General features: G+C 41.1%; 1 protein-coding gene across 1 annotated transcript; it reads left to right on the forward strand.

Moving 5' to 3' along the window:
• Positions 1–1,539: 1,539 nt before the first annotated feature.
• LOC117678772 (uncharacterized) lies at positions 1,540–27,448 on the forward strand. The gene is made up of 14 exons (XM_087872185.1): positions 1,540–1,813; positions 2,711–2,821; positions 4,566–4,653; positions 8,006–8,160; positions 8,907–9,020; positions 10,776–10,865; positions 12,629–12,901; positions 17,109–17,375; positions 18,557–18,667; positions 19,326–19,413; positions 21,023–21,189; positions 23,188–23,301; positions 25,491–25,580; positions 26,951–27,448. The coding sequence occupies exons 1-14, from the start codon at positions 1,607–1,609 to the stop codon at positions 27,431–27,433; spliced, it is 2,358 nt and encodes a 785-aa protein (XP_087728311.1). The 5' UTR covers positions 1,540–1,606; the 3' UTR covers positions 27,434–27,448.
• Positions 27,449–27,646: the final 198 nt, after the last annotated feature.

Consider the following 27,646-nt stretch of genomic DNA (forward strand, 5'->3'; position numbering starts at 1 on the left):
TTGGAAGTCTTCTAGTCCATTCCCTTGCTCAAGCAGGAGAATTTATACCATTTTAAATAAGCGACTGACTCTAGACACTTCTTAAAAACCTTCAGTGATGGACACCCATAATTCCTGAGGCCAGCTGTTCCACTGGTTAATTGTCCTCACTGTTAAGAAGCTTCTCCTTAATTCCAGGTTGCTTCTCTCCTTGATTTGTTTCCATCCATTGTTTCTTGTCCTGCCCTCTGGTACTTTGAAGAATAATTTGACCCCCCTCTTCTTTGTGGCAGCCCCTCAAATACTGGAATTTAGTTAGTATTTGACTATATTGTGTGATCATTTTGGATGTATCTGTTTGCATCATTGGTGAGCTGTTTTGGTTTTTTTGAAACGTACGTTTTAGGGTAAAAATCATTTTCAAAATTAATAATATTTTCAAAATTTTACTAATTAATTTAGCAAGCTCATAACAATACCTGAGATAATTTGTTTTGAAATGTGCTTATCATAATTTTAAAGTGCAAAAAAAAAAAAAAAAAAAAAAACCCAGAAGCCACTCTGAATACTACCTAGCAGGGGTGAAATGCTCCCGGTTCGGACTGGATCGCCTGATCCAGTAGTGAGGGCAGGGGGTGGTTCGGAGAACCGGTAGCAAAAATCCCTGCCCCCCCGCCCCCATGCCCAGCTGAGCCACGCGATCATCAAAGGCTTTTTTAAAAAACTTTTAAAAGCATTTTTTCTACAACCTCTTTGGCTGAAGAGGTTGTAGAAAAAATGCTTTTGCAATGAACATATCAACCATTTTCTGATCAGTCACAACAGTGGTGAAATCCAATTTTTTTTTACTATCGGTTCTGTGGGCGTGGCTTGGTAGGCATGGTATGGCTTGGTGGGCGTGGCTTGGTGGGCGTGGCAGGGGAAGGAGACTGCAAAATCTCCATTCCCACCCCACTGCAGGGGAAGGATATGGCAAAATCCCTATTCCCACCCCACTCTGGGGCCAGCCAGAGGTGGTATTTGCCAGTTCTCCGAACTACTCAAAATTTCCGCTACCAGTTCTCCAGATTCTGTCAGAACCTGCTGGATTTCATCCCTAAATCACAACCACAGTGTCATTTTATTGCTAATAATATGCACAGTATCAAAAAATATGTTCTGGTCATACGGTCAAGTAAGCATACTTCAGCTCTTTCAATGTTTTGCTAATATCTATGGTCAGCCTAGGAACATCATCCAGAGACCACTTGAGTAAGGCAGCCAATACATTTAAATGAAAAAAATATATTGATTAAATCAAAGTGCATCCATTTAAGTATAATGTCTACTTTTATAGAAGGAAGGGAGGGAAGAACCGAGGGCGAGAGGGAGGTCATTTTCTGCAGTGAAACTTATATAAATCCAAAACCTAGATGAAACTTAGATGAACATTCCCCTGCCAAGCTATATATTATGCAATCATTGCCTCACAGGTTGAAGTTTAAAAGTGAGAGACACCATGCAAGTAGAAGAACAAATATTAGCTATTGATTTCAAAGTATATATAGAAAGACAAAGCTCTGTCAGAGCCTTGCTCTCTAAGTGTAGCTGTATTGCTGTCTTCTCTGATTCTGCAAAAATTTCTAAAATGGCCCTTTTAATTTCATTCTTAATTGGGATACAGCTGTTTCACGCAGTGGCTTCCGTTCCACATCCTCATTTTCATCACCTATCTTGCAACTCTTCGGACATAAAGACTGCTGCAGAACTGGCCCTCAACAACCACAATAAATATCAGACAGAAGGTTACGTTCTTGGCCTGCAACGCATTTTTGATGCCCACCAAATAACTGAGGTAAGATCTCCTCCTTCTATTGCCTTTTTTCTTTCCTTGCATTTAACACCAGCCATTCTGGTGTCCAGTCATTAATATATTTGAGCAGGGAACAAAATCTACAAAATCACTTGATGGCACCCAAGAGACATAGTCTAGACTTGGTAGCCCTAATTAAAAGACATACTCAAAGTAGGTCCAGCTTTACCATTAGACTAAGTCAAACAACTAATACCTGTATGTATTTAGTGGCACGGGGACACGGTGTTTCAGTGGCTAAGATGCTGAGCTTGTCGATTGAAAGGTCGGCAGTTCAGCAATTCGAATCCCTAGTGCCGTGTAATGGGGTGAGCTCCCGTTACTTGTCCCAGCTTTTGCCAACCTAGAGTTCGAAAGCATGTAAAAAATGCAAGAAGAAAAATAGGGACCACCTTTGGTGGGAAGGTAACAGTGTTCCGTGCGCCTTTGCCGTTTAGTCATGCTGGCCACATGATCACGGAGACATCTTTGGAGAGTGCTGGCTCTTCGGCTTTGAAACGGAGATGAGCCCCTAGAGCCGGGAATGACTAGCACATATGTGCAAGGGGAACTTTTACCTTTACCTTTAAAAGTAATTAAAAGTAAAAGTAACCTATTTAATGGCAGATCTTGTTATCACTGATCATTCCCATCCCCTTTTTTTAAATGGGACAGCGTAATATTGGTCCAAAACATTCTAAGAAAATCATTTGAGATCAGGTTTCATGATAATAGATATTCACCCTTGCTAGGATTAAAATTAAATGTTTTGCCGCACATAACAAACCATCTGGAGTAAGGAACTCCTGTCTTTATTTGAAGGTTACTTTATTTTCATCTAATGTGCTGAAAGAGATTAACTTTAAGCCTTGCCTTTTCAAGAGTTTCTTTTCTCCATAGAAGGATGGTGATCCTATTTTATACCTCAAGTTGGATGTGCTAGAAACCAAATGCCATGTCTTGAGTAAGAAATTGTGGAAAGAGTGCGAGTTTAGACATCCATACGAGACAGTAAGTAATCAATCTCCTTCTTTAAAGAACTATCAGCAAGGTTTGGAAAGAAGTAAAATCTGGGTTTTGAAACTTGTTTGCAAAGAAGGCTGAAGGAGTCACTCCACCCACTTGCCATGCGGTAACCAAGTTCTCTTTTCAGAACACTTTCACTACTTCTCTCTTGGCATCTTTGTGTACATGATAGTTCCCTGCACTTAGTTGCCATTTTAAATCAATGGCATTGTACTTGAGAATAACAGCATTGGAAGAGAGGGAGATGAAGGGTCCAACCGGGGTGAAATTCAGCAGGTTCTGGCAGGTTCTGGAGAACTGGTAGTGAAAATTTTGAGCAGTTCGGAGAACTGGCAAATACCACCTCTGGCTGGTCCCAGAGTGGGGAGGGAATGGAGATTTTGCAGTATCCTTCCCCTGGAGTGGGGTGGGAATGAAGATTTTACAGTATCCTTCCCCTGGAGTGGGGTGGGAATGGAGATTTTGCAGTATCCTTCCCCTGCCATGCCCACAAATCCACTCCCACAGAACCAGTAGTAAAAAAATTTGGATTTCACCACTGGGTCCAACCTCAACTCACTACAGGAACTCAAAAAATACCATATTTTTTGGAGTATAAGACACTGGAGTATAAGATGCACCTTAGTTTTTGGGGAGGAAAATAGGGTGGGGGGGGAGAATCTGCCTACCAGATATTCATCTGGCTAGCGTCCTTAGTCTGGTCAGCTTTAGCACATTAGTTTGCTGGTTTTCAGCACGCGCACACTGGGTTGGGGATAAAAAACAGCTTCTAAAGCACAGCTGATCTTCAGAGAGAGAAGCAATGAGAAAAGCAGGTGAAGCACGGAAGATCACTTCACTCACTAGCACCTCGTTAAGGATAAAAAAACAGCTTCTAAAGCACAGCTGATCTTCGGAGAGAGAAACAATGAGAAAAGCAGACAAAGCCCAGAAGATCGCTTCCCTCGCTAGCGCCTCATTAGGGCTGGAAAAAATACTTCAAAAAAGCTACATTCAGAGTATAAGACGCACCCAAATTTTCATCCTCTTTTATGGGGGGAGTGCATCTTATACTCCGAAAAATACAGGTAGCTCATAATTTCTCTTGGCAGGCCAGTCCTGCTGTCCCACAGTTCTTACACTTGAGAAAGGTTCTCCGAATACTTTATTCTGCAACTTAAACTGGTTCTTCCATGTCTGCACCCTGAAAGGAGAGGAAGCAGTTTTTGGACTACTTCTTAATGACCCCCTTTTTGGTACCACAGGTGGCCCCATCTTCTCCCCGCTTCCCCTCCCAGTCCTTTGTCAAACAAAGCATTCACATCACGTTTAAGGTTGGGCATTTTTCTTCTCCTTTTCTGACACTTTGCCATCTCTCTGAATCCCCCTAAAAGTATACGAATTTTCAGAGAGAATACTTTTAGCCTTTGGCCTTTCAAGTTTGGTCTAAAGCAGGAAGTAGATCAGGTGGTATTGAGAACATGTCTGCTGGATTGATCATCGGTGCTGCACGAATGAGCGTTTCCTTGTAACCCCAAATACATTCTGCAGTGCAATAAAACAGACAGTGAGGTTGTACAAAATCACAGGAAGAAATGTAGGTGCTGTAGAGGTGTAGAAAACATTATGGAAGGATAATGACATTCCAAATCTAAGATGTGGATATGATACAACTTTTGATTACGTGTAAATGGAATCATTGGTAAAAGAAAAGGGTGGCACTAATGCAAACTACTTTCTCTTGTTTTAGGTCTTTGGCCAATGCAACGCAATAATTAAATTCAACAGGAATACAAATGATTCGTTCCTGTACAAAAATGACTGCATTTTACGCCCTCGTATGTATTTTCCATGTTTGCTGCATGTAAATTTGCCAAAAATATCTATCCAAGCATATATATCTTGCAATTGCAATTTTACAAATATCCCCTTTTTAACTAAGTTTAAAAAGTAGATTCAGAAGCCCCAAAATTAAATTTTAGAGTTTCATTCATGCGGGTATCTTAGGCTAAATCTGTAATTTCATTTTATTCCATTTCTGAACCACAGATAGAGTTTGGCCCAATTTCCTTTTGTATTTTTATTGCAAAATTATGCATTTTTCACACACTTTTTTCTGTGTGCACTTTCTACCAGCATTTTTTTCTTAGTATAAGATATTATTTTCTAACAAGGGCTGTTGTTGAAAGGTATATTAACTTTGACAAGTTATTTCTCACTATAGATTATTTTACTTATTGTGTCATATTGTAACTTTCCAAAGCTGACCTTTCATAATAAATTTATGAGTACAAATGTTTAGAAGAAGCGTGAACTTTGAGAAATGAGCAAAAATTGCTAAGCAACTACTATATACTCTTGTTTCTTACTTAGGTTTTTAAAACCACTGTACTATCAAGGCTCTTTTACTTGATTATGTCTCAGTCTGTTTTGCAAAACAACCTGCTTTGATTCATACACAATTCAATACATGAGATTGAACCTTGGCAATTAATGCATGATTCAAGTTTTACCAACATGGCTTTGTCAGCAAGAAAGTGAATTGTGTGAACTAGAAGTTGTTGCAAATGATTTCTGAATTTTAGATAAAGAGGCATCTCCTTCATCAGGTGTTAATTGATCATGGAATAACAGTTACTTCAGTTTTGGCATATTCATTATCAAATGGTATTATCTTCTAGAACAGTGATGGCTAACCTTTTTGCCGTTACGTGCCAGGAAGGGGGGCGGGGGAGGTTCGTGTGCGCTCGTGCCCACACCCATAATTCTATGCGCCCCACCCCATGCATGCGCGAGTGACCCCCCTTCCTCTCCCCCCCGCTCCTGGCAGGTGATGGCCCAGTACGCCCATTTTTCTTTCTCACCTAGTGTTGTGGCTCCGTCCTCCAAGCCTATCTTATCGGAGGAAGAAGGCTCCGAACATGAAGGAGAGGAGCCGGCCAGGCCTCCCTCTCCAGGCCCCTCCTCTCTGGCAATGCCTCAGGTGTCTGCTGAGGGAGAGGAGATTGACCAGAGCCAGGTGTCTCCGATGACAGCGATGAGGGTGATAAGTCGTTCCTGGATCCACGCCAACAAGGCGAGATAAACGTTTGCAGCAGATGAGGAGGCGTGCCAGGGATTAAGCTGAGTCACTGGACCACACCCCACAGGCTATATAAGAGAGTGTGGTGGCCATTTAGACTCTGTGATGGACAAAGCTAACTTCTGGCTAGTCACTTTGTACAACGCCAAATCTGCTGAAGGTTTCATGTTTGAGCTGGACTGTTTTGAAAACGGTGTGTATTCGTTGGTGTTATCTGGTGGAAGAACACTCCCTCTTCTTGTAGTAAAGCACTTGGCAGACGGTTATCGTATTGCTGCCAAGTTCCTGATAACGAATCTTGTGTGTGCCAAGTATTTCTTTAACCCCTGGCTGGCTGTTTGTGTGTGTGTGGGGACGGGGACAGAACACCTGGCTCCAGATCCTCTCTATGCATCTGGGGAGGGCAAAAACAGCCTTCCCCGCCCCCTCAGAGGCCCTCCAGAGGCCAGAAACGGCTTGTTTTCCAACTTTCAGTTGGACAGAAAGTGACTTTTTTGCTGTCCCCAGCCTCCAGAGCTGCTCTAGGACTCTCTGGAGGCTGGGAACAGCAAAAAAGTCACTTCCTGTCCAACCGAAAGTTGGAAAATGGACCGTTTCAAGCCTCCAAGGGGATGGGGAAGGCTGTTTTCGCCCTCCCAGATGCATAGAGAGGATCTGGAGCCAAGTGAGAAAGAAAAACGGGCCTTCCCCACCCCACCCCCCAGGCCCTCCGGAGGCAAGAAACAGCCTGTTTCCCTATTTCTGATGGGCCCAGAAGGCACATGCTGGAGCTGAGCTGGCGTGCCAGGTGATATGGCTCTGCGTGCCACCTGTGGCACGCGTGCCATAGGTTCGCCATCACGGTTCTAGAATCTCATTATATCATAAGAGAAAAAAGTATTCCAGATTGACGGCCAGTTTACTGTAGTGGTTATGGCATCCAGCTAGAAACTGGGAGAATGGGAATTCTAGTCCCACCTTGCCCATGAAGCCAGCAGTGGCCTTGGATTAGTCATTTTCTCTCAGCTGTAGGAAGGAGATAATGGGAAGCCACTTCTGAAAAACCTTTGACAAGAAAATTGTAGGGTCCTATCCAGGAAGTCTCCAGAATCAGACACAATTAAACAGAAGGGGGGGAAATCTGAACTGAGTTTGCTTTTGGAGGTTCCGGTCAGATGCTGATTGGCACAAGGAGGCAGAGATGGTCTTAGGTAACAAACCATTTACAAGCAAAGCCACCAAGTTGAGAGAGCACCAAGAACTCCACAGTCCAATCCTGAGCTACAGATATTCTCTTCTGTTGGTTCCTGCCTTCAGAATTGTACCCTTCCCAAAGACAGGCCTCACTGATTCTGTACCGTTGTGTCAGGTTGCAAAACAACTAGATTAGATTAGATTAGATTAGATTAGATTAGATTAGATTAGATTAGATTAGATTAGATTAGATTAGAATTCTTTATTGGCCGAGTGTGATTGGACACACAAGGAATTTGTCTTTGGTGCATATGCTCTCAGCGTACATAAAAAGACAAGATACATTCATCAAGAATCATAAGGTACAACACTTAATGATAGTCATAGGGTACAGATAAGCAGCCAAATCATACTAGGAAACGATCAATATAAATCGTAAGGATACAAGCAACAAAGTTACAGTCATGCAGTCATGAGTGGGAGGTGATGGGTGATCGGAACGATGAGAAGATTAATAGTAATAGTAGTGCAGACTTAGTGAATAGTTTGACAGTGTTGAGGGAATTATTTGTTTAGCAGAGTGATGGCGTTCGGGGAAAAACTGTCCTTGTGTCTAATTGTTCTGTTGTGCAGTGGTCTATAGGGTCATTTTGAGGGTAGGAGTTGAAACAGTTTATGTCCAGCATGCGACGGGTCTGTAAATATTTTCACAGCCCTCTTTTTGACTCATGCAGTATACAGGTCCTCAATGGAAGGCAGGTTGGTAGCAATTGTTTTTTCTGCAGTTCTATGGCCCTGACTAAATGCAGCATGGAGAGAGATGTTTAATTTTCAAGCTGATAGAAACTTTCAGATTTCAGGTCATTTAAACATACAAGCTCATATTTCAAATGCCTTGTCTCAATTTTTTAAATGATACTTTCCCCCCCCTAAAGATTCGTCTCCTGCTTGCCCTGGCTGTCCAATTCGCCAAAATCCTTCTGAAGACATATATCTGGAAATAGCAAGAAAAAGCCTGGCCAAATTCAATGCTGAAAATGGCCACGATCGTTATTTTGCCATTGTTAAAGTCACCAAAGCAACTTCACAGGTAAAGTTGAGGTGGAATATTTTTGAGCAAGAAAGTTGATGCTGTATCCTTGATTTGTATAGAGACTGCTACAGAACCCAGGGTTTCTGCGAAATGTAGGAATGAAAAATAATAGAAATAATTCCAGCAGAGGGCAGTGGACTTCTACATTATTGCCAAAGGAAGTGAATAGACAGATTCGCAAAGTCTGCAGAAATCTGACTTAAAGAAAATGCTAATCTGCCAGAGGCCTTCCCAGGAACGTCCGATTTCCCACGTGGATGGGACTCTGATCTTTCTACAATGTTCCACTTGATTACTGAATGTGTCTGTGTCCTCTTCTTGATAACAACATTTGACATCCTACCAGTTCTCCTAGTGCAAGGGTCGGCAACCTTAAACACTCAAAGAGCCACAAAGGTCCTAACCGGAAGCCCCCCATCAATTCTGGAACTGACCGGAAGTCCGGTTCCCCCACCATAGAGTCTCCTCCTAGCATGGCGTCCTTTTTCCTCTACCTGTCCTAACCAAAAGCCCTATCAATTGTGGAGCTGACCGGCGACAGGGAGCCGCAGCAGAGGGATAAAAGAGCCACATGCGGCTCCAGAGCTGCGGGTTCCTGATCCCTGTCCTAGTGCCAAGAATTATGGGGGGGGGGTCTCTGTAAGGCTTCAGGTTAATAAAGATTGATAGGGCACCCAAGATTATGAGGAACATTTCCTGCAGACAATGTGACCTATACTCTAAATGTTTATGACTTTCTATAGGTGGTTCATGGTATTTTGGACGCTATAGAATTCACCATCCACGAGACTTCCTGTCATAAAAGTACACCAGTGTCTGACATCACTCAATGCTCTCTCCTCTCAACTGAAACTGCAGTAAGTATTCACAATCTTGCATAAAACCTAGCTTGGCATCACGATTCAAAACATGCCTTCTAAAGAACCAAATTTTACACTACTCAGAACAGAACAGAACAGAACAACAGAGTTTGAAGATGCCTTCTAATCCAATCCATTGCTCAGGGAGAAAACCCTATACCATTTCAGACAAATGGTTGTCCAGTCTCTTCTTAAAAACCTCCTGTGGTGGAGCACCCATAATTTCTGGGAAAAGTGGTTCTACTGATTAATTGTTCTAATTGTCAGGGAATTTCTCCTTCGTTCTAGGTTGCTTCTCTCCTTGAGCAATTTCTTCTTTAGTTCTTTTATTCATCAATGTGTTTAGCAGGTTAGCAAATGAAGAACAACTGGGAGGCAGACGCTCATATTAGCTATAATAAATCTATCTAAACATACAAAGAATAAATGTGGGGACAATGGAGGTTGATTGAATGAGAGACAAAAGTCCACCCCTGTACCATTGGTGCTCTTGGTTTTAACTCTTATTTCATTGTCACTGATCTTGATTTTAATGTGTTTATTCCTATGTTTTTATTCTATTGTAAGCCACCACAGTCACTCAGGACACTGAGATGAGCAGCATATAAATTTAATAAACAAGTAAATAATGAACCACATTGAAGCATCAGAAGAGGCTAATATCTAAACCTACTCTCAGACCATTGCTTTCACCATTCAACCTAAGGACATATTCTACATGTCCCCTTTCTAGAAATGGTGAGCAGGAATTAGAGTCATGTTGGAATGGACATTGGTGGTATTCTGGTCCAAACAAACTCTATTCCTAGCTGGAATAATTTTATCATCCCCCAAAAAATTGGCTTTCCAACCTTAAATAAGCCTTTAACAAATGAAGGAAGAGGTCTGTTCCAGTTAGTTTGCATCTGAATTCAGACATAGTAATTCATTATTTTCCAAGCCAACCCATGAACCATAAAGTTAGTTATCAATTTGTAAAATTTTGTAGGAGAATTCTACAACGATCAAAGAGTATATAATTATTGTTGTTGTTAGTTGTGAAGTCATGTTCGACTCATCGTGACGCCATAGACAATGTTCCTCCAGGCCTTCCTGTCTTCTACCATCCCCCATAGTCCATTTAAGCTCACACCTACTGCTTCAGTGACTCCATCCAGCCACCTCATTCTCTGTCGTCCCCTTCTTCTTTTGCCCTCCATCTTTCCAAGCATTAGGCTCTTCTCCAGTGAGTCCTTCGTTCTCATTAGGTGGCCAAAATATTTGAGTTTCATCTTCAGGGTCTGGCCTTCTAAAGAGCAGTCAGGGTTGATCTCCTCTAGGATTGACCGGTTTGATCACCTTGCAGTCCAAAGGACTCGCAGGGGACTAGGGACTAGGGATAATTATAGCAATATAATTATTAAAAAAGCAAAATTAATATCCGGAACACCAAAACGCATTTCTTATTCTGGAAAACCGACTTCAAGAAATCCATAGAATGGCTTGATGACCATGCTAAGAAAGATTTTAAAATTCTAAAAAGCATAGCAGAAGAATTCAGTTTTCCCATGGAGGCTCCATCTCCTCTATTGGGACAACAGAAATGGTCATTCTGATGAGAAATGGCATGTCAACCACAGGGAGAAATGGAGAAAGCCCTTTGATACAGAACATCTGATCAACCATATCCAGTGCTATCTCACTGTATATTACAAATCGTGGCAGATTAAATTTCTTGAATTTTGTTGATGGAAACTTTCTCCTTTGTTCTAGGAGAGAGGCCTGTGCAAAGGCTCTGTGATAGGCAGAAGGGATGAAACTCCCAAAATTGTCACTGCAACTTGCGAATTATTTCCACATCCGGTAAGTTCCTCGGACAGCTATCATCTGAAGAAAATATTTATTCCTGGGTTGTTAAGCATCATTTATTTTTTAAAACACATTGACTGGACTTCAACCCAGCAAACCAACAGATTTCTCAGTTAAATAATAACTCAATAAATCACTTCTTAAGACCTGACTTGATTAAGCGGGCAGATGAAAATCTGCTTAATAAGATTTTTGTGTGATGCCATTATTTTAATAATGATCTTTATTATATTTCGATCTTAAATTCTGCCTAAAGCCTCTGGAGTGAGGAAGTTTATAACACCTAAAATACAGTAATGCAATGAAATGATTAGCAACAGTCGGATGACATCCCTCTCACAATTAAATAAGTAGAGAAAGAAGTACATAGGTAATTGTAAATGTATGTGGTACAAAGAGAGCAATAGCAATAGCATTTAGGCTTATATATCGTCCCATAGTTCTTTACAGCACTCTCTTAGCGGTTTATAATGTAAACATTATTTGCATATTGCCCCCAACAATCTCATTTTATTTATTTATTTATTTATTTATTTATTTATTTATTTATTTATTTATTTATTTTATTTGTTTCCATTTCTATACCGCCCTTCTCCAAACAGGACTCAGGGCGGTGAACAGCCAAAGTAAAAAACAGAACATACCAAATTTAAAAACAGTTTAAAATAATTAAATATTTTGGCCGTAAATTAAAACAACCCAATTTAAAATCAATTTAAAATTTAACTCAAGCCAGCCCAGCTAGTTGAAATAAATAGGTTTTCAGGGCCCGACGAAAAATCCAGAGGTCTGTTATTGTACGTATCTCTGGGGGGAGGTTGTTCCAGAGGGCAGGTGCTGCCACAGAGAAGGCTCTCCCCCTGGGGGTCGCCAGCCGACATTGTCTGGCGGACGGCACCCTGAGGAGGCCCACTCTGTGCGAGCGTACTGGCTGGTGGGAGGCTATTGGTGGCAGAAGGCGGTCTCGTAAGTACCCCGGCCCTAAGCCATGGAGCGCTTTAAAGGTGGTCACCAACACCTTGAAGCGCACCCGGAAGACCACCGGGAGCCAGTGCAGCTCGCGCAGGAGAGGTGTCACATGGGAGCGCCTCGTCGCCCCCATAATCCCCCGCGCGGTCACATTCTGGACTAGCTGGAGCCTCTGGGTGCACCCCAGGGGGAGCCCCATGTAGAGAGCGTTGCAGTAGTCCAGGCGGGAAGTGACGAGTGCCTAAGTGACTGTGCGTAGGGAGTCCCGATCTAGAAAGGGGCGCAATTGGCATATCAGATGAACCGACTTCTGAAAGATTGAAGGCTGAATCAACCTTGAGCCCTGCCAGCATCAAACTCCAGACTGTGGGCAGAATTTGCCTGCAATTCTGCACTTTAACCTGCGCCACTAGGACAGATAGCCAGCAGCTCCATAATGGATGGAGAAAGAAGCTCAGAAGGTACCCTCACTAGTTTCTTGGGGTGTAAAGGAGGTGGGGCTATTGTACCTTCAGATTTGCAAGATTTTCTTAATGTATCCACACAACAAAGCAGAATTGGCTCATCTGGGTGTGTTTCTTGTCCATCCTCCTAGCAAAGACTGACAATAATTAAGGTCTACCTGTGAGGAAGTACAGCTGGAAAGGTCTCCCTTTGCTGCAGCTAGAGAACAGAATTTATGAACCTCAACTGTCTTGAACATTTCACAAAATAAGTTAACAAAATCTATAATGTTGATAATGGTCAATTGCCTGAACCACTTTTTGGTATCTTTTGTCTAATCACAGTCTGGGTCTGGGTCTGAACACCAAGAGCTACACCATCTTCATGTTAATGCCACAGAAGAACCACCATTGACAGAAGTGACTGATTATCCTTGGAGCACCTATGTTCCAGAAGTTAGCTCCACTTTTCTACCAGAGGAAACCAAGTCAACCATTCCTCCCTTCCCCAAAAGGTTGTCACAATCAGCTTCATGCCCAGGTGAGGTTGCAATAGAGATCCCTGGTCTTCAACTACCTTCACCACTACACGCTGAAATTTCCCCAACAGAGAGTGATGTACAGCACTGAAAACTTTATTCAGGAATCTGTCCTCCTTCCCCCCCCTCCCTTCCTATCACAAGAATAGCAACTGCTTCTCTGTTCAAGGAAATATTAAAAACATTCAATAAAAGAAACCATGCTACAAGACTTGGTAGTGATTATTTCAAAACTCAGATTATTTTTTTCATTTATTCTTTTGAAACAAATAACACTTCCTATGCAGAAGACCCTGGGAGAATGCCAGGCATTTTTCCTGTTACAAGGAGCAGAAAAATTAAGATCACTAGTAGTTTTCAACATTCTCATAAATATATTTATAGTAGTTATGGACACCTGATTTTTCCGTGGATGTTTCAGAGCTCGGAGTAAATGCTTTTTGAATTTGGCTAGTAGAAGTTATTTGATGTATAGAAATCCAAAACATTTCTTTACTTATTTATTTATTTAATTTTATTAGATTTTTATACCGCCCTTCTCCTACTGGACTCAGGACGGTGAACAGCCAAGAATAAAAACATCACATACAAAATTTAAGATTAATTTTAAAAGAATTAAACAAGTTTTGGCCCAATATAAAATTTAAAACACCCAACTAAAATCAATTAATAATTAAAAATGTCTAAGGGGGGGGGGGTTCAAGCCAGCCCAGCTGGATGAAATAAAAAAGTTTTAAGGGCACGGCGAAAAGAATGGAGAATGGAGATACTTCTCATAAGATGCCTAAAATACAGCAAAGTAGACAATATTACAAAGTGTTAAGAGGAGACCAGGGTATTGTGGCCCCGCCCTCTGAGCCTGTCCCATCGGAGGAAGAAAGCTCCGAGCATGAGGAAGAGGAGTCAGCCAGGCCTCCCTCTCCAGGCCCCTCCCCTCTGGCATTGTCTCAAGTGCCGGCCGAGGGAGAGGAGACAGCTGGTTCGGATCAGAGTGATGAAGAAACATCATTCCTGGACGCACGCCTCCGAAGGCGTGATAAAAGTTTGCAGCAGCTTAGGAGGCGTGCTAGGGATTAGAACTGAGTCACTGGACCACACCCCAGAGACTATATAATAGAGGGTGGTGGTCAAGGATCCTTGTGACGAACAAAGCAAACCTTAGATAGTCACTAAAGCCTCGTCCGGAACTGCTGAGAGAAAGATTTAAAGTGTCGGACATTTGGACTCTTGAGTATTTATCTTTCTGTTTTACTTTGAAAATAAAGTCACTTGGCAGACGGTGTGTCTATCGCTGCCAAGTGGGAGATAAGACCTGGGTGCGTTCCAAAGTGTTTCCTTAACCCTCGACTGGCTGTGTTGGTGTGTGTGTGGGTACGGGGACAGATCACAGGGTTTGCATGTTGGCTGGGGAATTCTGAGCATTTTTTTTTTAATTTGATTTATATGCCGCCCTTCTCCGGAGACTCAGGACGGCTTACAATGCGTTAAGCAATAGCCTTCATTCTTTTATATATTTTATACAAAGTCAGCTTATTGCCCCCACAAACTGGGTCCTCATTTCACCTACCTTAGAAAGGATGGAAGGCTGAGTCAACCTTGAGCCTTGGAGAGATTCGAACCAGCAGAAATTGCAGGCAGCTGTGTTAATAACAGGGTGCACTAAACCACTGTACTATCAAGGCATTGAAGTCCACACATCCAACTAAGGTTGAAAAACACACTGATTGAGACCACTGGTCCAACTCATGGCTTAGTGCAAGAATCCCATTTACGGCATCCCAGGAAAAAAAATCCTCTACATTTTTCTTGAATATATGCAGTGAAGAAGACCCATGATCTCTCTTGACCATTGGTTACCTAATATTGTCACAAGCGCCCTTCATGAAGGGTTAATTCTGGATATTTGGAAGCTTCTGCACCAATCATTCATTGAATATATGACATTCTCAGGATCTCAGAGAATAATGATGTAAGAATATATAAGAAAAGAAAAATATACTTGCAATCCAAAACAGTATCCTGTACACTCCTCCGCTGAACTCAATGAACTTGTCCTAGGAAGCCATTTTGAACCCACTGAACTTCTCGTGGGAGGCCATTTTGTAGGGCTATCCCAATGACCGAAAAACAAGGTCTCTGGACTTCAGTCCACCTGTCCTACCGAGAATGTTCTCCCACCTCAATCAAAGCAGTCGGGAGAAATGCAATGGGCCACTCCTCTGCAACTGAGTGGAATTTAGTCTGGTCTCTGCCTATTTGCAGCAGCGATGAGAAACCTTCATTTCTTTTTAAATCACCTGGACTCTGGGAAAGATCACAGTTCTAACATGATTTTCCTCTATGAAGGAAATGGGTGGTTAATAAGGTGACCAACTTTTTTACAATGAGAAGAAGGACACAAATAAATTGAAGAAAAAAATATCATAAATAAAAGAAACATTTTATTCATTGCAACAATAATACAGAATACACTATAATATGATAAATGCATAATAAAAAACATTTCTAACAATAACATTTTGTATTATAATTATGCTTACATGCCTATTAGTTATTATTTAAGTGAATACTTTTCCATTGAATGAATATTTTTTGTCAATGTATCATCTTCTAACAATATATTGGAAATATCTGAACAAGAAATATCCTTCATATTGAATTTTACGGCAAGTGCTGAGCTAGAGTATTTATTTATTTATTTATTTATTGGTTCGATTTATATGCCGCCCTTCTCTGGAGACTCAGGGTGGTTTATAATGCGTTAAGCAATAGCCTTCATACTTTTGTATATACCTGCTTAGTAGGGCTTTCACCCCCACCCCCTCCAAGCAGTGTTCTTTTTTATACAAAGTCAGCTTATTGACTCCACAATCCAGGTCCTCATTTTACTTACCTCAAAAGGATGGAAGGCTGAGTCAACCTTGAGCCTGGTGAGATTTGAACTTGCAGTAATTGCAGGCAGTTGGTGCTACTTAATAGCACTTTAGTCTGCTGCGCCACCAAGGCTCTTCAACATCCAATCTCGATTTCTCACTTTTCCAAAAATCATTAGCAATTGAAAAAACCCTTTCAACTGCTACATTAGTTCCAGGACAGCACAACGTAAATTGAACAAGAACAAATAAATTTTCAAATGGAATACGCTCATTTTTGAAAAGGCTGAATATTTCCACCCATCTTTTATCAATTTCAATGTGTTTATTTTCCCATTGTATTAATTTTTCAGAATTTAAAAATACATTCAGAAGTAAACAAAGAGTGCGGCGCACTGTTGCGCACAGCGCATTCTCTCAAAACAATTATCCTGTGCGGAGCGCATACGTCTCATAATTGCGTCTCGCTGCACTGTACCGAGCCTTGACGAATCGTCATGTCAAATACAAATATGTCACATTACACGCAACAGATCGGCTCAGCATCGATCGAATATGGAGATTTACAGATTAGTCTTCAAATATCAAAAAGGAGGACATGTAGGAGGACACTTTTCGAGAGAGGACAGAATTTAGAAAAGAAGGACTGTCCTCCCTTAAAGGAGGACGATTGGTCACCTTATGGTTAAGATGTTGGATATATAAATATAAAATAAAAATAAATTATGATAACCAGAAAGACTACAGGTAGTCCTCGCCATACAACAGTTCATGTAGTGGCAGTTCGAAATTACACCAGCGCTGAAAAAGGTGACTTATGACCATTTTTCAGAGTTAGGACCATTGTAGCATCCTTGTGGACATGTGAACAAAATTCAGATGCTTGGCCACTGACTCATATTTATGACAGTTGCAGTGTCCCAGAGTCATGTGATCACCTTTTGTGACCTTCTGGCAAGCAAAGACAATGGGGAAACCAGATTCATTTAACAACTGTCTTACTAACTTAACAACTGCAGTAATTCACTGAACAACTGTGACAAGAAAAGTCATAAAAATGGGGCAAAACTCATTTAACCACTGTCTCGCTTAGCAACAGGAATTTTAGGCTCAATGGTGGACGTATGTTGAGGACTACCTGTATTTTTATTCTAGTGGTGAGTCAACTTTACTGGGTCCTACATCTCATTTTTAATTGAAGGCAGACATAGTTTTTCGATGCAGTGATTTAAATCCAACCACTTGGCTGTTGCTTAGTGAGAGCCACTCTGCAAACTTATAGACTTCTAATCATTGACTCAGTGTTTATAATGTATATGTTGAGGTTCAAAGTTGATGGTCACTGTGAGATAGAAAAAACAAATATTAGCTATTGATTTAAAGTATATAAAGAAAGGTGAAGATCTTTCTTAGCCTTGTCCTCCCAGCTTGGCTCCAATTGCTGTCTTCTCTGATTCTTCAAACGTTTCCAAAATGTCTCTTCTGATTTCCTTCTTCATCGGCATTCAGATGCTTCACTTGGTAGTTACTTCTCCACCTTTTCACTTTCTTCCCCCAACATGCAATTCTTCGGAGGTAAAGGTGGCTACAGAAGTGGCTCTAAACAAACTCAATGCACATCGGAAAGAAGGCTACGTTCTTGGCCTCCAGCGGATTTTTGATGTCCATGAAATACTCCAGGTAAGATCTCCCTCTTCTATTGACTTTTTTCTATCCTTCAATTTGATAGCATCCATCTTTAAAGATGTCCTGTTAAACTAGGTCTATCTGGACTGGTAAAAAAAGAAAAAAAACAGACAGCTATTCATTGCCACCCAATTCTTTGCTTTATCTGCTAGTCATCCAGTAAGGTAATGGCATTTCTGTGGCATCCAACCAACTCTTTTGGTGTTACATAATGTATATTTTGGACTTGGATGATCGTGTGCAGGTTGTACAGGATTAAAATTTTCCCTTCAGGAACTTAGTTTATGATCCCATCTCTTCCACATGGGAGTTAAAGAAGAAGAAAAAAATCAATCTCCATTACAATCAGATCCAGATGAGTGACTCCATATCCCATGGACCATCCTTGCTCATCTTCTAACCAGACATTGCTGGGTTCCAACAGAAGAGTAGTTGGTTTCCTGACACTGAGTGAAAGTGAGCTGAATTCTCATCTTTTTCTAAATGAGGTTTTGAAGATTAATTTAATTCCATGTAATGTACTTATAGAATAAAATAGAATAGAATTTTTTATTGGCCAAGTGTGATTGGATACACAAGGAATTTGTCTTGGTGCATATGCTCTGCTCTCGGTGTACATAAAAAAAGATACGTTCATCAAGAATCACAAGGTACAATACTTAATGATAGTCATAGGGTACAAATAAGCAATCAGGAAACAATATCAATATAAATCGTAAGGATACAAGCAACAAAGTTACAGTCATACTTATAAGGGACATGGTGACTCAGTGGCTAAGATGCTGAGCTTGTTGGTCAAAAGGTCAGCATTTCAGCGGTTTGAATCCCTAGTGCCGCGTAATGGGATGAGCTCCCGTTACTTGTCCCAGCTTCTGCCAACCTAGCAGTTAGAAAGCACTTAAAAAATGCAAGTAGAAAAATAGAGACCACTTTTGGTGGGAAGGTACCAGCGTTCCATGCACCTTTGGTGTTTAGTCATGCCAGCCACATGATCACGGAGACGTCTTTGGACAGCGCTGGCTCTTTGGCTTTGAAACGGAGATGAGCACAGCCCCCTAGAGTCGGGAACGACTAGCACATATGTGCGAGGGGAACCTTTACTTTTACTTAATGTACTTATGGTGATTGACACATTGCTTTGCCTTTTCAAAAGTTTTCCTTTTGTTTGTCCATAGTGGATGGGTGGTTCGCTTTTCTACATCACCTTGGATGTATTAGAAACTGAATGCCATGTCCAGAGCAGAAAATTATGGAAAGAATGCAAAATTAGAGATGCACATGAGACAGTAAGTAACAGATCTACTTAAGTTTTTAAAAAAACTACCAACTGGGATTGGAAGGAAGTCAGATCTGGGTTTTGAACTGGTTTGCAAAGGAGGTTGAGGCTGTCACTCTACCCACTTGTCGTATCACAACAAACATGTCTCTTTGGAATATCCTTCACCACTTCTCTGCTCTTTCCATTGGTTCCCCTTAGCATGTGTGCACATACACGATCATTCCTTGCAGTGAGCTGCCACTTCTGATCCATAGTATAAATGGGGTTGTACCAGTGGTCGGTTGCCCCCAGTTCAGACCAGTTTGCAAGAACCGGTAGTAAAACCAGCAGGAGGCTCCGCCCACTAACCCGGATATCATCAGAAGTGATCTGCGCATATGCAGAAGCTTCTGCACATGCGCAGAAGAGGGCGTGCGGATACAATGCGAACCAGTTGTAAAGGTAGGTAGAACCCACCCCTGGGTTGTACAAAATTGCAGGAAGAAATGTAGGGACTGTAAAGATGTGGAGAACAAGAAAGATAGAAGAATTGACTCTCCTCATTTTGGAAGGAATGTAAACTGGAGTCTAATGTGTGAAAAAGATAAGTTTTTGATCATGTGTCATGGAATCGTTGGTAAAAAAACATGGGTGGCACTAACCCAGACTATCTTCTTTTGTTCCAGGTCTATGGCCAATGCAAAGTAATAATTCATTTCAACGAGAATTCAAATCATTCACGATTGTACAGTTATGACTGTGTTTTACGCCCACGTATGTATTTTTCATATTTTCCTACAATACTTTTGCAAGAAAAATCTATCCAAGCACATATAACTTGCCAATTGCGGTTTTACAGATTTCCCCACAGAAATTTAAAAAGTAGATGCAAAGGCCCCCCGACATTAATTTTTTAAGACTTTGTTTCTGTCTTCAGGATATCTTAGCTACATCTGGAATTTCCATTTGCTCTATTTCTCAACCAAAGGTGCTATTTGGCTCAATTTCATTTTCTATAAATTTTCAAGTGGCTCGCATGCATTTTGCATGTGTAGTTTCTCACAACTTTTTTTTTATTATTCTAATGAATTATTGTCCATTTTTATTTTGTACACTTTGCACTTAGATACAGATATATTTCTGTACAGAATTTTGGGTTTGAAAAATTGACCATCAGTCTCAAAAATGTGATGATCTGCATGTTGTTGTGGTATTGAAGTAATTTTAGAAAGTGCAAATTTGTTGTACATGTACAGAAAAAAATCCTGACAGAACAAATGTGTTGTCTCTTTGCATCTAATTCTAATGCCTGAATTAAACTACGAGGGGGGAATAGCAACTGAAAATCTCCCTCAAATTCAAACAATGAAACAAATATTTGTAATTAATCCAAGAATGGAATTCAGATTTTTAAAAATCTTCTATTCGAGCCAAAATTACATTTTAGGTTCAATTCAAGAAGCACTGTGTGACTTGGAAGCCCAGTAAGGCCTATTGTGTATAATCAAACAGAGTCAGATTGACTATAACATGTAGTTCATTATCCTGCTTTCACATATAGCAATAGCACTTAAACTTATATACAGCTTCACAGTGCTTTTACAGTCCTCTCTAAGCAGTTTACAGAGTCAGCATATTGCCCCCAACAATCTGGGTCTTCATTTTACCCACCTCTGAAGGATGGAAGGCTGAGTCAACCTTGAGCCTGGTGAGATTCGATCTGCCAAATTGCAGGCAGCCGGCAGTCAGCAGAAGTAGCCTGCAGTACTGCACTCTAACCACTGCGCCACCGTGGCTCTTATATCATATTATAACTTCCTCAAGATGGCTTTGCATTATTTATTTTTTTTCAATTATATGTACCTAAGTTTGAGGAAGAAGCACAGATTTCAAAAACATAAGAAATAATTGATAAGCACCTGTAGACTGGATCATCCATTTAGACCAGGATTGGGGAACTATGGCCCTTCCTTTAATGACTTGTGGACTTCAACTCCCAGAATTCCTGAGCCAGCCAGTTCAGGAATTCTGGGAATTGAAGTCCACAAGTCATAAAGAAGCCATCACTCCCCACCTCTGATTTAGACAATAAACTCATACGGTAACATGGTCAAGAGACAAAGATGCTCAATTTTCAATCAAATCCAAGTTCTCTGCACTTCAGTTTGTGCTTTCATTTAAATATATGAGCTGAAATCCAATTCTATATTAGACTAATCTTCTAATTCAGGGTTTCTAAACCTTGGCAACTTTCAGATAGGTGAACTTCAACTCTCACAATTTCCTAGACATCAGTGCTGAGTGGGAGTCGAAATCCACCCTCTTTAAAGTTGTCAAGGTTGAGAAACACTATTCTAAATATTTGCTATATCGTTCTCTATAGTTTCTTCAGCGGCTATGGCAAAAATCTGCCCTGATTGTCCAACTCCTGGAGATCCTTCTGAAGCCACATTTTGGGAAACAGCAGCCGAGAGCCTGGCCAAATTCAATGCTGAAAGCAACCATGTTCATTATTTCACTATCCTCAATGTCACCAAAGCTAGATCACAGGTAACACCGAAACTTCAATGCTGTATCCTTGGTTTGGATGGAACAGATTAATTCTCCTAGCAATTCACAATCTGGCATCCTTCAGATGTGTTGGGGATAAAACTCAAAGAATTGTGGAAATAACAGTTCCTAAACTTCGTAGAAAATCAAATTAGGAAAAGTTGCTTTATTGGTAAACAAGTTTGTCTAGCCACCAATCATAATTCCCAGTTCTAAGGACAAGTATTCTTCAATGCTATTTATTGGTCAGGAAACTACCGACCTAGCTAAGAAGGGTTAGGCTGGGTTGATATTTGGATGGGAGACTGTTAAAAGAGTTCTGACTTCTCAAAAAATATATTTAGTGATGTAAATCATTTATTTTCTTGTTTGTTTGTTAAATTTATTTGCCACCCATCTTGCTGTGAGGCTACTCTGACCAAGTTACAACAGTCAAACAGAAAAAATAATAAAAATTGTAAACATAACAATAGCCTAGCAATGAAACAATAAAAATAAACACGGAATGGGCAATAATATGAATTAAAAGATGGGTAGGGAGAGCAGGAACACAGGGAGGAGATGGGGTCAGCTGATTAGTCAAGTAGCCCCTTACTCTGTGGCACAGGTAGTCCTCAACTTTCAACAGTTCATTTAGTGACCGTTCAAAGTTACGACAGCACTGAAAAAAAGTGACTTAGGACCATTTTTCACACTTATGACCATTGCAACATCCCCATGGTCAGATGATCAAAATCAGACACTTGGCAACTGACTCATATTTATGATTGTTGCAGTATGGGTGGATTTTACTTACCTTTGCTACTAGTTCACTCGTGCACACGCCACTTCTGTGCATGTACAGAAGCTTCTGCACATCCACAGAGTGTATTTGATGATGTCTGGGCAGGTGGGCAGAGTCTCCCGCCCGCTGCCGCTACCAGTTCGCCAGAACCGGGGCGAACCAGTAGCAACCCACCACTGGTCCCAAGGTCATGTGATTCCCCTTTTGTGACCTTCTGAAAAGCAAACTCTATGGGCAAGCCAGATTCACTGAAGAACCGTGTTTCTAACTTAACGCTGGCAGTGATTCACTTAACAACTGTGGCAAAAAAAAAGTCATAAAAAGAGGCAGAATTCGCTTAACAATTGCCTCACTTGCTGGACTCAATTGTCATACATCAAGGATTACCTGTATTCCCCTATTGAGTCCTTAGGCCAAACAGGTCTTCAGACCAGAGGTGAAATGAAAAATTTGTTACTACCGGTTCTGTGAGCATGGCTTGGTGGGGGTGGGGGGGTAATGTGACTGGGTGGGCGTGGCCAACTTTTTTTTTTTTTTTACCTTTTCAAAGCATTTTTTTCTGCAACCTCTTCAGCTGAAGAGGTGGTAAAAAAAATGCTTTGAAAAGCCTGTGACGATCAGTCAATTCAGCTGGGATCGTCAGAGGCTTTTAAAAGTATTTTTTTTACCACCTCTTCGTCCGAAGAGGTTGCAGAAAAAAAATGCTTTGAAAAGCCTCTGATGATCCAGGCTGAGCCGCACGATCATCAGAAGCTTTTTTTTTAACTTTTAAAAGCATTTTTTCAGCCGAAGAGGTTGTAGAAAAAATGCTTTTAAAAGTTAAAAAAAAAAGCCTCTGATGATCGTGAGGCTCAGCTAGGCATGCGGCTCAGCTGGGCATGGGGGGCGGAGCAGGGATTTTTGCTACCAGTTCTCCGAACCACCCACCGCCATCGCTACCAGATCAGGCGATCCGGTCCAAACCGGGAGCATTTCACCCCTGCTTCAGACCCTTAATTGCTTTAGTTTGGCAACATTTCTGTCTCTAGGTGAGGAATGATAAAGGAAACATCTTCAAAATTATTTAGCATGTCTTTCTTGGTTTTTTGGAGCACGACATTCTGCAATTTGATGCTCTATGGATCAGTAGGACTTTCATTCCCATAATTCTTAGACTTTGATTTCCATAACTCTCGTGGAACCTGTTCTAACTTATGTCTGTGACTTTTTCACAGTGGGTTATTGGTCCTTCCAACTTTGTGGAGTACACCATCCATGAGACCTCTTGTCCCAAAAGCCAGCCGGTGTCGGTCGTCACTAAGTGTCCTCTGCTCCCACCCAATACTGCAGTGAGTATTCAGACATCTTGCACAAAATTTGCTTAACGCATTGTAAGCCGCCCTGAGTCTCCGGAGAAGGGCGGCATATAAATCAATTTTTTTTAAAAAAATTGTCAGTACAATTTTTTTTCCAGATCTAACAAAAAATGGAATTGAATAATGGGGGGGGGGGAAGCCACCTCTAATCTTATAGGTTGCATGAGCCAAGTAATCATCTTATGCCATGCTAAAGTATATTAATTTGAAATAACCTCTTGTGTGAGTAAGGAATCAGTTTTAGTTAGCCTAGGTTTAGGATTTAACATGTTGTATGAACCCAACCATTCTACATGAAGGACAACTGTTAGGTAGATATTAATATAACTGTAATAAATTTATTTGAAAAGAAATGGAAGAAACGGTAATAATTCCACAACGAATAAGCAGAAGAAGTTAAATCTAAAGTTAGATTTTGTAGAGACGGACAGGAACCAGACAATGATAATGTTAGAACCTCTTCCGCAGGAATTCTCTCTTTTTTTTAATTAAAAAAGTTTTTTTTATTTTTATTTCTTATACACATATTGTAAATGTACATTCTCTTATCCATAATTGATCATAAAGGAGAAAGAAAGGAGAGGAGGAGAGGGAGAAAGGAGGAGAGGGAGAGAGAGGAATGGAAGAAAGGGGAAGGAGAGGAAGAAAGGATAGGGGACAAGAGCAGGAGAGAAGGTGAGAAAGGGGGGAAAGAGGGGAGGAGTGGGGGGAGAGAAAGGGGAAGTAGGGGAGGAGAGGAGAGAAGGAGGAAGAAAGTAGAAGAGGAGAGGAGGGGAAACAAAGAAGAAGGAGAAGAAGGTTTGTTGTGAAAAGAAGGAAAAGAGAGGGTAGAAGAGCAACCTCAAATGTAATTAAAATGTCTTACTTTTATTATTTTCATTAGAAAAAAATATGTATATATTGCACAGGAATTCTCATATCGTCCCTTCAAGGGTCTAGAACAGGGGTGTCAAACTCACGTCGTCATGGCAGTGTCATGTGATGTATCAGGATTTTTTTCCCTTTTGCTAAACCGGGTGTTGACGTGGCCAGCACATCATGCATCCAGCCCATGGGGCAGGAGTTTGACAGCCCTGATCTAGAACAACTCGCTGTGGCCAACTCACATGGCCAACTCACTGCAAGACAACGCTCCGCAGACAATTCCACATGGGATAGCTCAATATGATACCAGTTATCCGCCACTGTTTCTTTGGCATTATTTCCATTGATATTTATCCCGTTGAGTTATCCCGCACGGAGTTGTCCACCGCGAGTTGTCTCGTAGTAAGTTGACCGTGGTGAGTTGTCACATGACAAGATGGCCATAGGGGGTTGGCTGTAATGAAATGACTGTGCTGAGCTGGTCCCGGAAAGATGACCATGGCAAGATTGCCACGACGAGTTGACCGCACGGATTGTTCCATTCCATCCCTAGAAAACTGTCTGTCCAAGCTTTGCTTGATAACCTCTAGAGATGCAGCACCCATAACTCAAGGAAGCAGGCTGTTCAATCTATACAGTATCATTTGGTATTCTTTAAGCCAATGTATAAATCATAACGTTCATTATAATTTACCAGGGCAATTCTTCAAGAACCAAAATTACATATCAATAGGAATACAGTAATTTAAAAAAATGATTTCACTTCTGTAACACCTGAAAATATTTCCGTCTTCCAGAAAACTATTCAGCTACTCCTAGAACCGTTGGATCAGTGCAGTTTGAAAGGAAACAGAATTCTTTGGCATTCCCAAAATATTGTGTTATGTTCACAAATAGAGAGGAACCGATGAATAGCCTCACAGAACAGGAAATGTACATTGGAATAACCTGCAGTACAAGAGTACCAACAAAATGTATCTTCACTTCACATTTAAGAATCAGTTTTATTCCACATGTAGCTCAGGTTCTACAGGCCAAAGAAATGAGAAAAAGAAAGAATTTCTGTTTCTAACAAGCATAGCACACAAAATTCGGGTTTGCCATGCGAGGTCCATCCTGGAGCACAGAAACAGTTATTTTGAGGAGGAGAAATGGCATGCCAACAGAGAAGGCCCTTCGATACAGAACATCTGAAGAACAATATGTATTGCTGTCCCACTGCATATTCAAAACATCTGGCCAACTTAAACCTTTTGGGTTTGTTCGTTTTTTGATGAAAAATTTCTCTTTTGCTCTAGGAGGCAGGCCTATGCAAAGGCTCTGTGGTGAATAGTAGGATTGAAAATCGGAAATTTGTCACTGTAAAATGCCATTTCTTCCCACACCTGGTAAGTTCCTCAGACACATGGTGAAATCCAAATTTCTTTACTATCGGTTCTGTGGGCATGGCTTGGTGGGCGTGGCATGGCATGGCATGGCTTGGTGGGCTTCGCAGGGGAAAGATACTGTAAAATCTCCATTCCCTCCCCACTCCAGGGGAAGGATACTGCAAAATCCCCATACCCTCCCTACTCCAGGGAAGGATACTGCAAAATCCCCATTCCCACCCCACTCTAGGGCCAGCCAGAGGTGGTATTTGCCGGTTCTCCGAACTACTCAAAATTTCCGCTGCCAGTTCTCTGAACTGCTCAAATTTTCCTCTAACGGTTCTTCAGAACCTGTCAGAACCTGCTGGATTTCACCCCTGCTCAGACAGCTATCATCTGCAGAAAATATTCCCTCTCTCAGTTTGTCAAACATGATTTACTTTTTTAAATCATTGACTGAACTTTACCCAACACTTTACCCAATCGATTTCTCAGTTAAATAATAGCTTTAAAAATCATTAGTTAAGACCTCGCTTGATTAAGCAGACAGAAAAAGATCTGCGTAACAACTTTACTATTAGTTGTTTTTATTGTAATGCTTTTCATTATAGTTCAATTTTGGATTCCTACCTAAAGCCTCTGAAGTGAGGTAGTTTCATAACTCCTCAAATGAGATACAATAATAAAATAATGAAATGAAATGAACAAATATAAATAGATACAACTGAACACCATCCCCCATTTTTTTTTTAAAAAAATGCATCAATAAGTTCATAGGTAATTAAGGGTACCACGAGAGCATACAATTGGAAAGATCTCACCTTTGCTGAGTCCCGAGAAGTTACTAATACCAACTGTCTTGAATATTTCACAAAATAAGTAAGCACAATGTATAGGCCCAGATATGGTTAAAGTTTTGGGGGTTTGGGGAAGAAACCACAGAGTCAGGTAGTGTATTCCAGGCATTGATCACTCTGTTGCTGAAGTCGTATTTTCTGCAATCAAGTTTGGAGGGATTTACTTTAAGTTTGTATCTATTGTGTGCTTGTGTATTGTTGTGATTGAAGCTGAAGTAGGACATTGACAGGTAGGACATTGTAGCAGATAATTTTATGTACTACACTTAGGTCTGACCAAATGCGGCGTAGTTCTAAGTTGTCTAAGGCCAAAATTTCAAGTCTGGTGGCATAAGGTATTCTGTTGTGTGCAGAGGAGTGGAGGACTCTTCTCATAAAAAATCTCTGGACTCTCTCAATTGTATTAATGTCCAATATGCAGTGCAGGTTCCAGACTGATGAGCTGTATTCGAGAATTGGTCTAGCAAATGTTTCGTATGCTCTAGTTAGCAGTACATCTCCCTAAGCCACTTTCTGTATCTTTTGTCTTATTAGCCACCAGTTACAGATGAACAAACTCCACAGTCTGGTTCTAAACCTGGGCAGGAGGAACATCATGAAGATGACGGAAAAAGACACAGAAATCACCACGAAGAGGGCAGACACCATCATCGCCACTCCCATCCCCACCACCATAAACATCATGGACATAAGCATGAAGATCAGGAGCCACGCTACCCTCACCGCTCAGCTAACATCACTAAGATACTACCAGGCCAGAAGGAAATATTCGGGCGGGTGGTCATTTATCCTCCTTCAAGCAAGCATGTCTCGCTACATTCCTTACCAGAAGTCCAGGAGCCCAAACCAACCTCTAAATCCAGTTTGACTTCTTCAGAACTGGAGGCCAGTCCTCGGTCAATACAGTCAACCAAGCCAGCCATTCCTCCCTTCCCCAGTAAGTTTTCAGAATCACCATCGTGCCCAGGAGACCTTGCAATAGAGATCTATGGCCTTCAACTGCCTTCACCTTCATAGGCCAAAACTTCACTAAAACTGAATGATGTACTGTACAATACTGAAACCGAGTAGGAACTCATCAAATCTTCCCATACAGGCAGGACCTTCTTGGTTTCCATGTTTGCAATGTTTCGTAACATACTAACAAAAAGTTTTAATTAACTTGAAAATACAAAGGAGTTTTGACTTAATTGCATAGATCTTTCCACTAAGTCAGGGGTCTCCAACCTT

The sequence above is a fragment of the Pantherophis guttatus genome, chromosome 6 (genome assembly GCF_059756535.1).
Source record: "Pantherophis guttatus breed Tessera chromosome 6, ASM5975653v1, whole genome shotgun sequence".
Classification (NCBI taxonomy): domain Eukaryota; kingdom Metazoa; phylum Chordata; class Lepidosauria; order Squamata; family Colubridae; genus Pantherophis; species Pantherophis guttatus.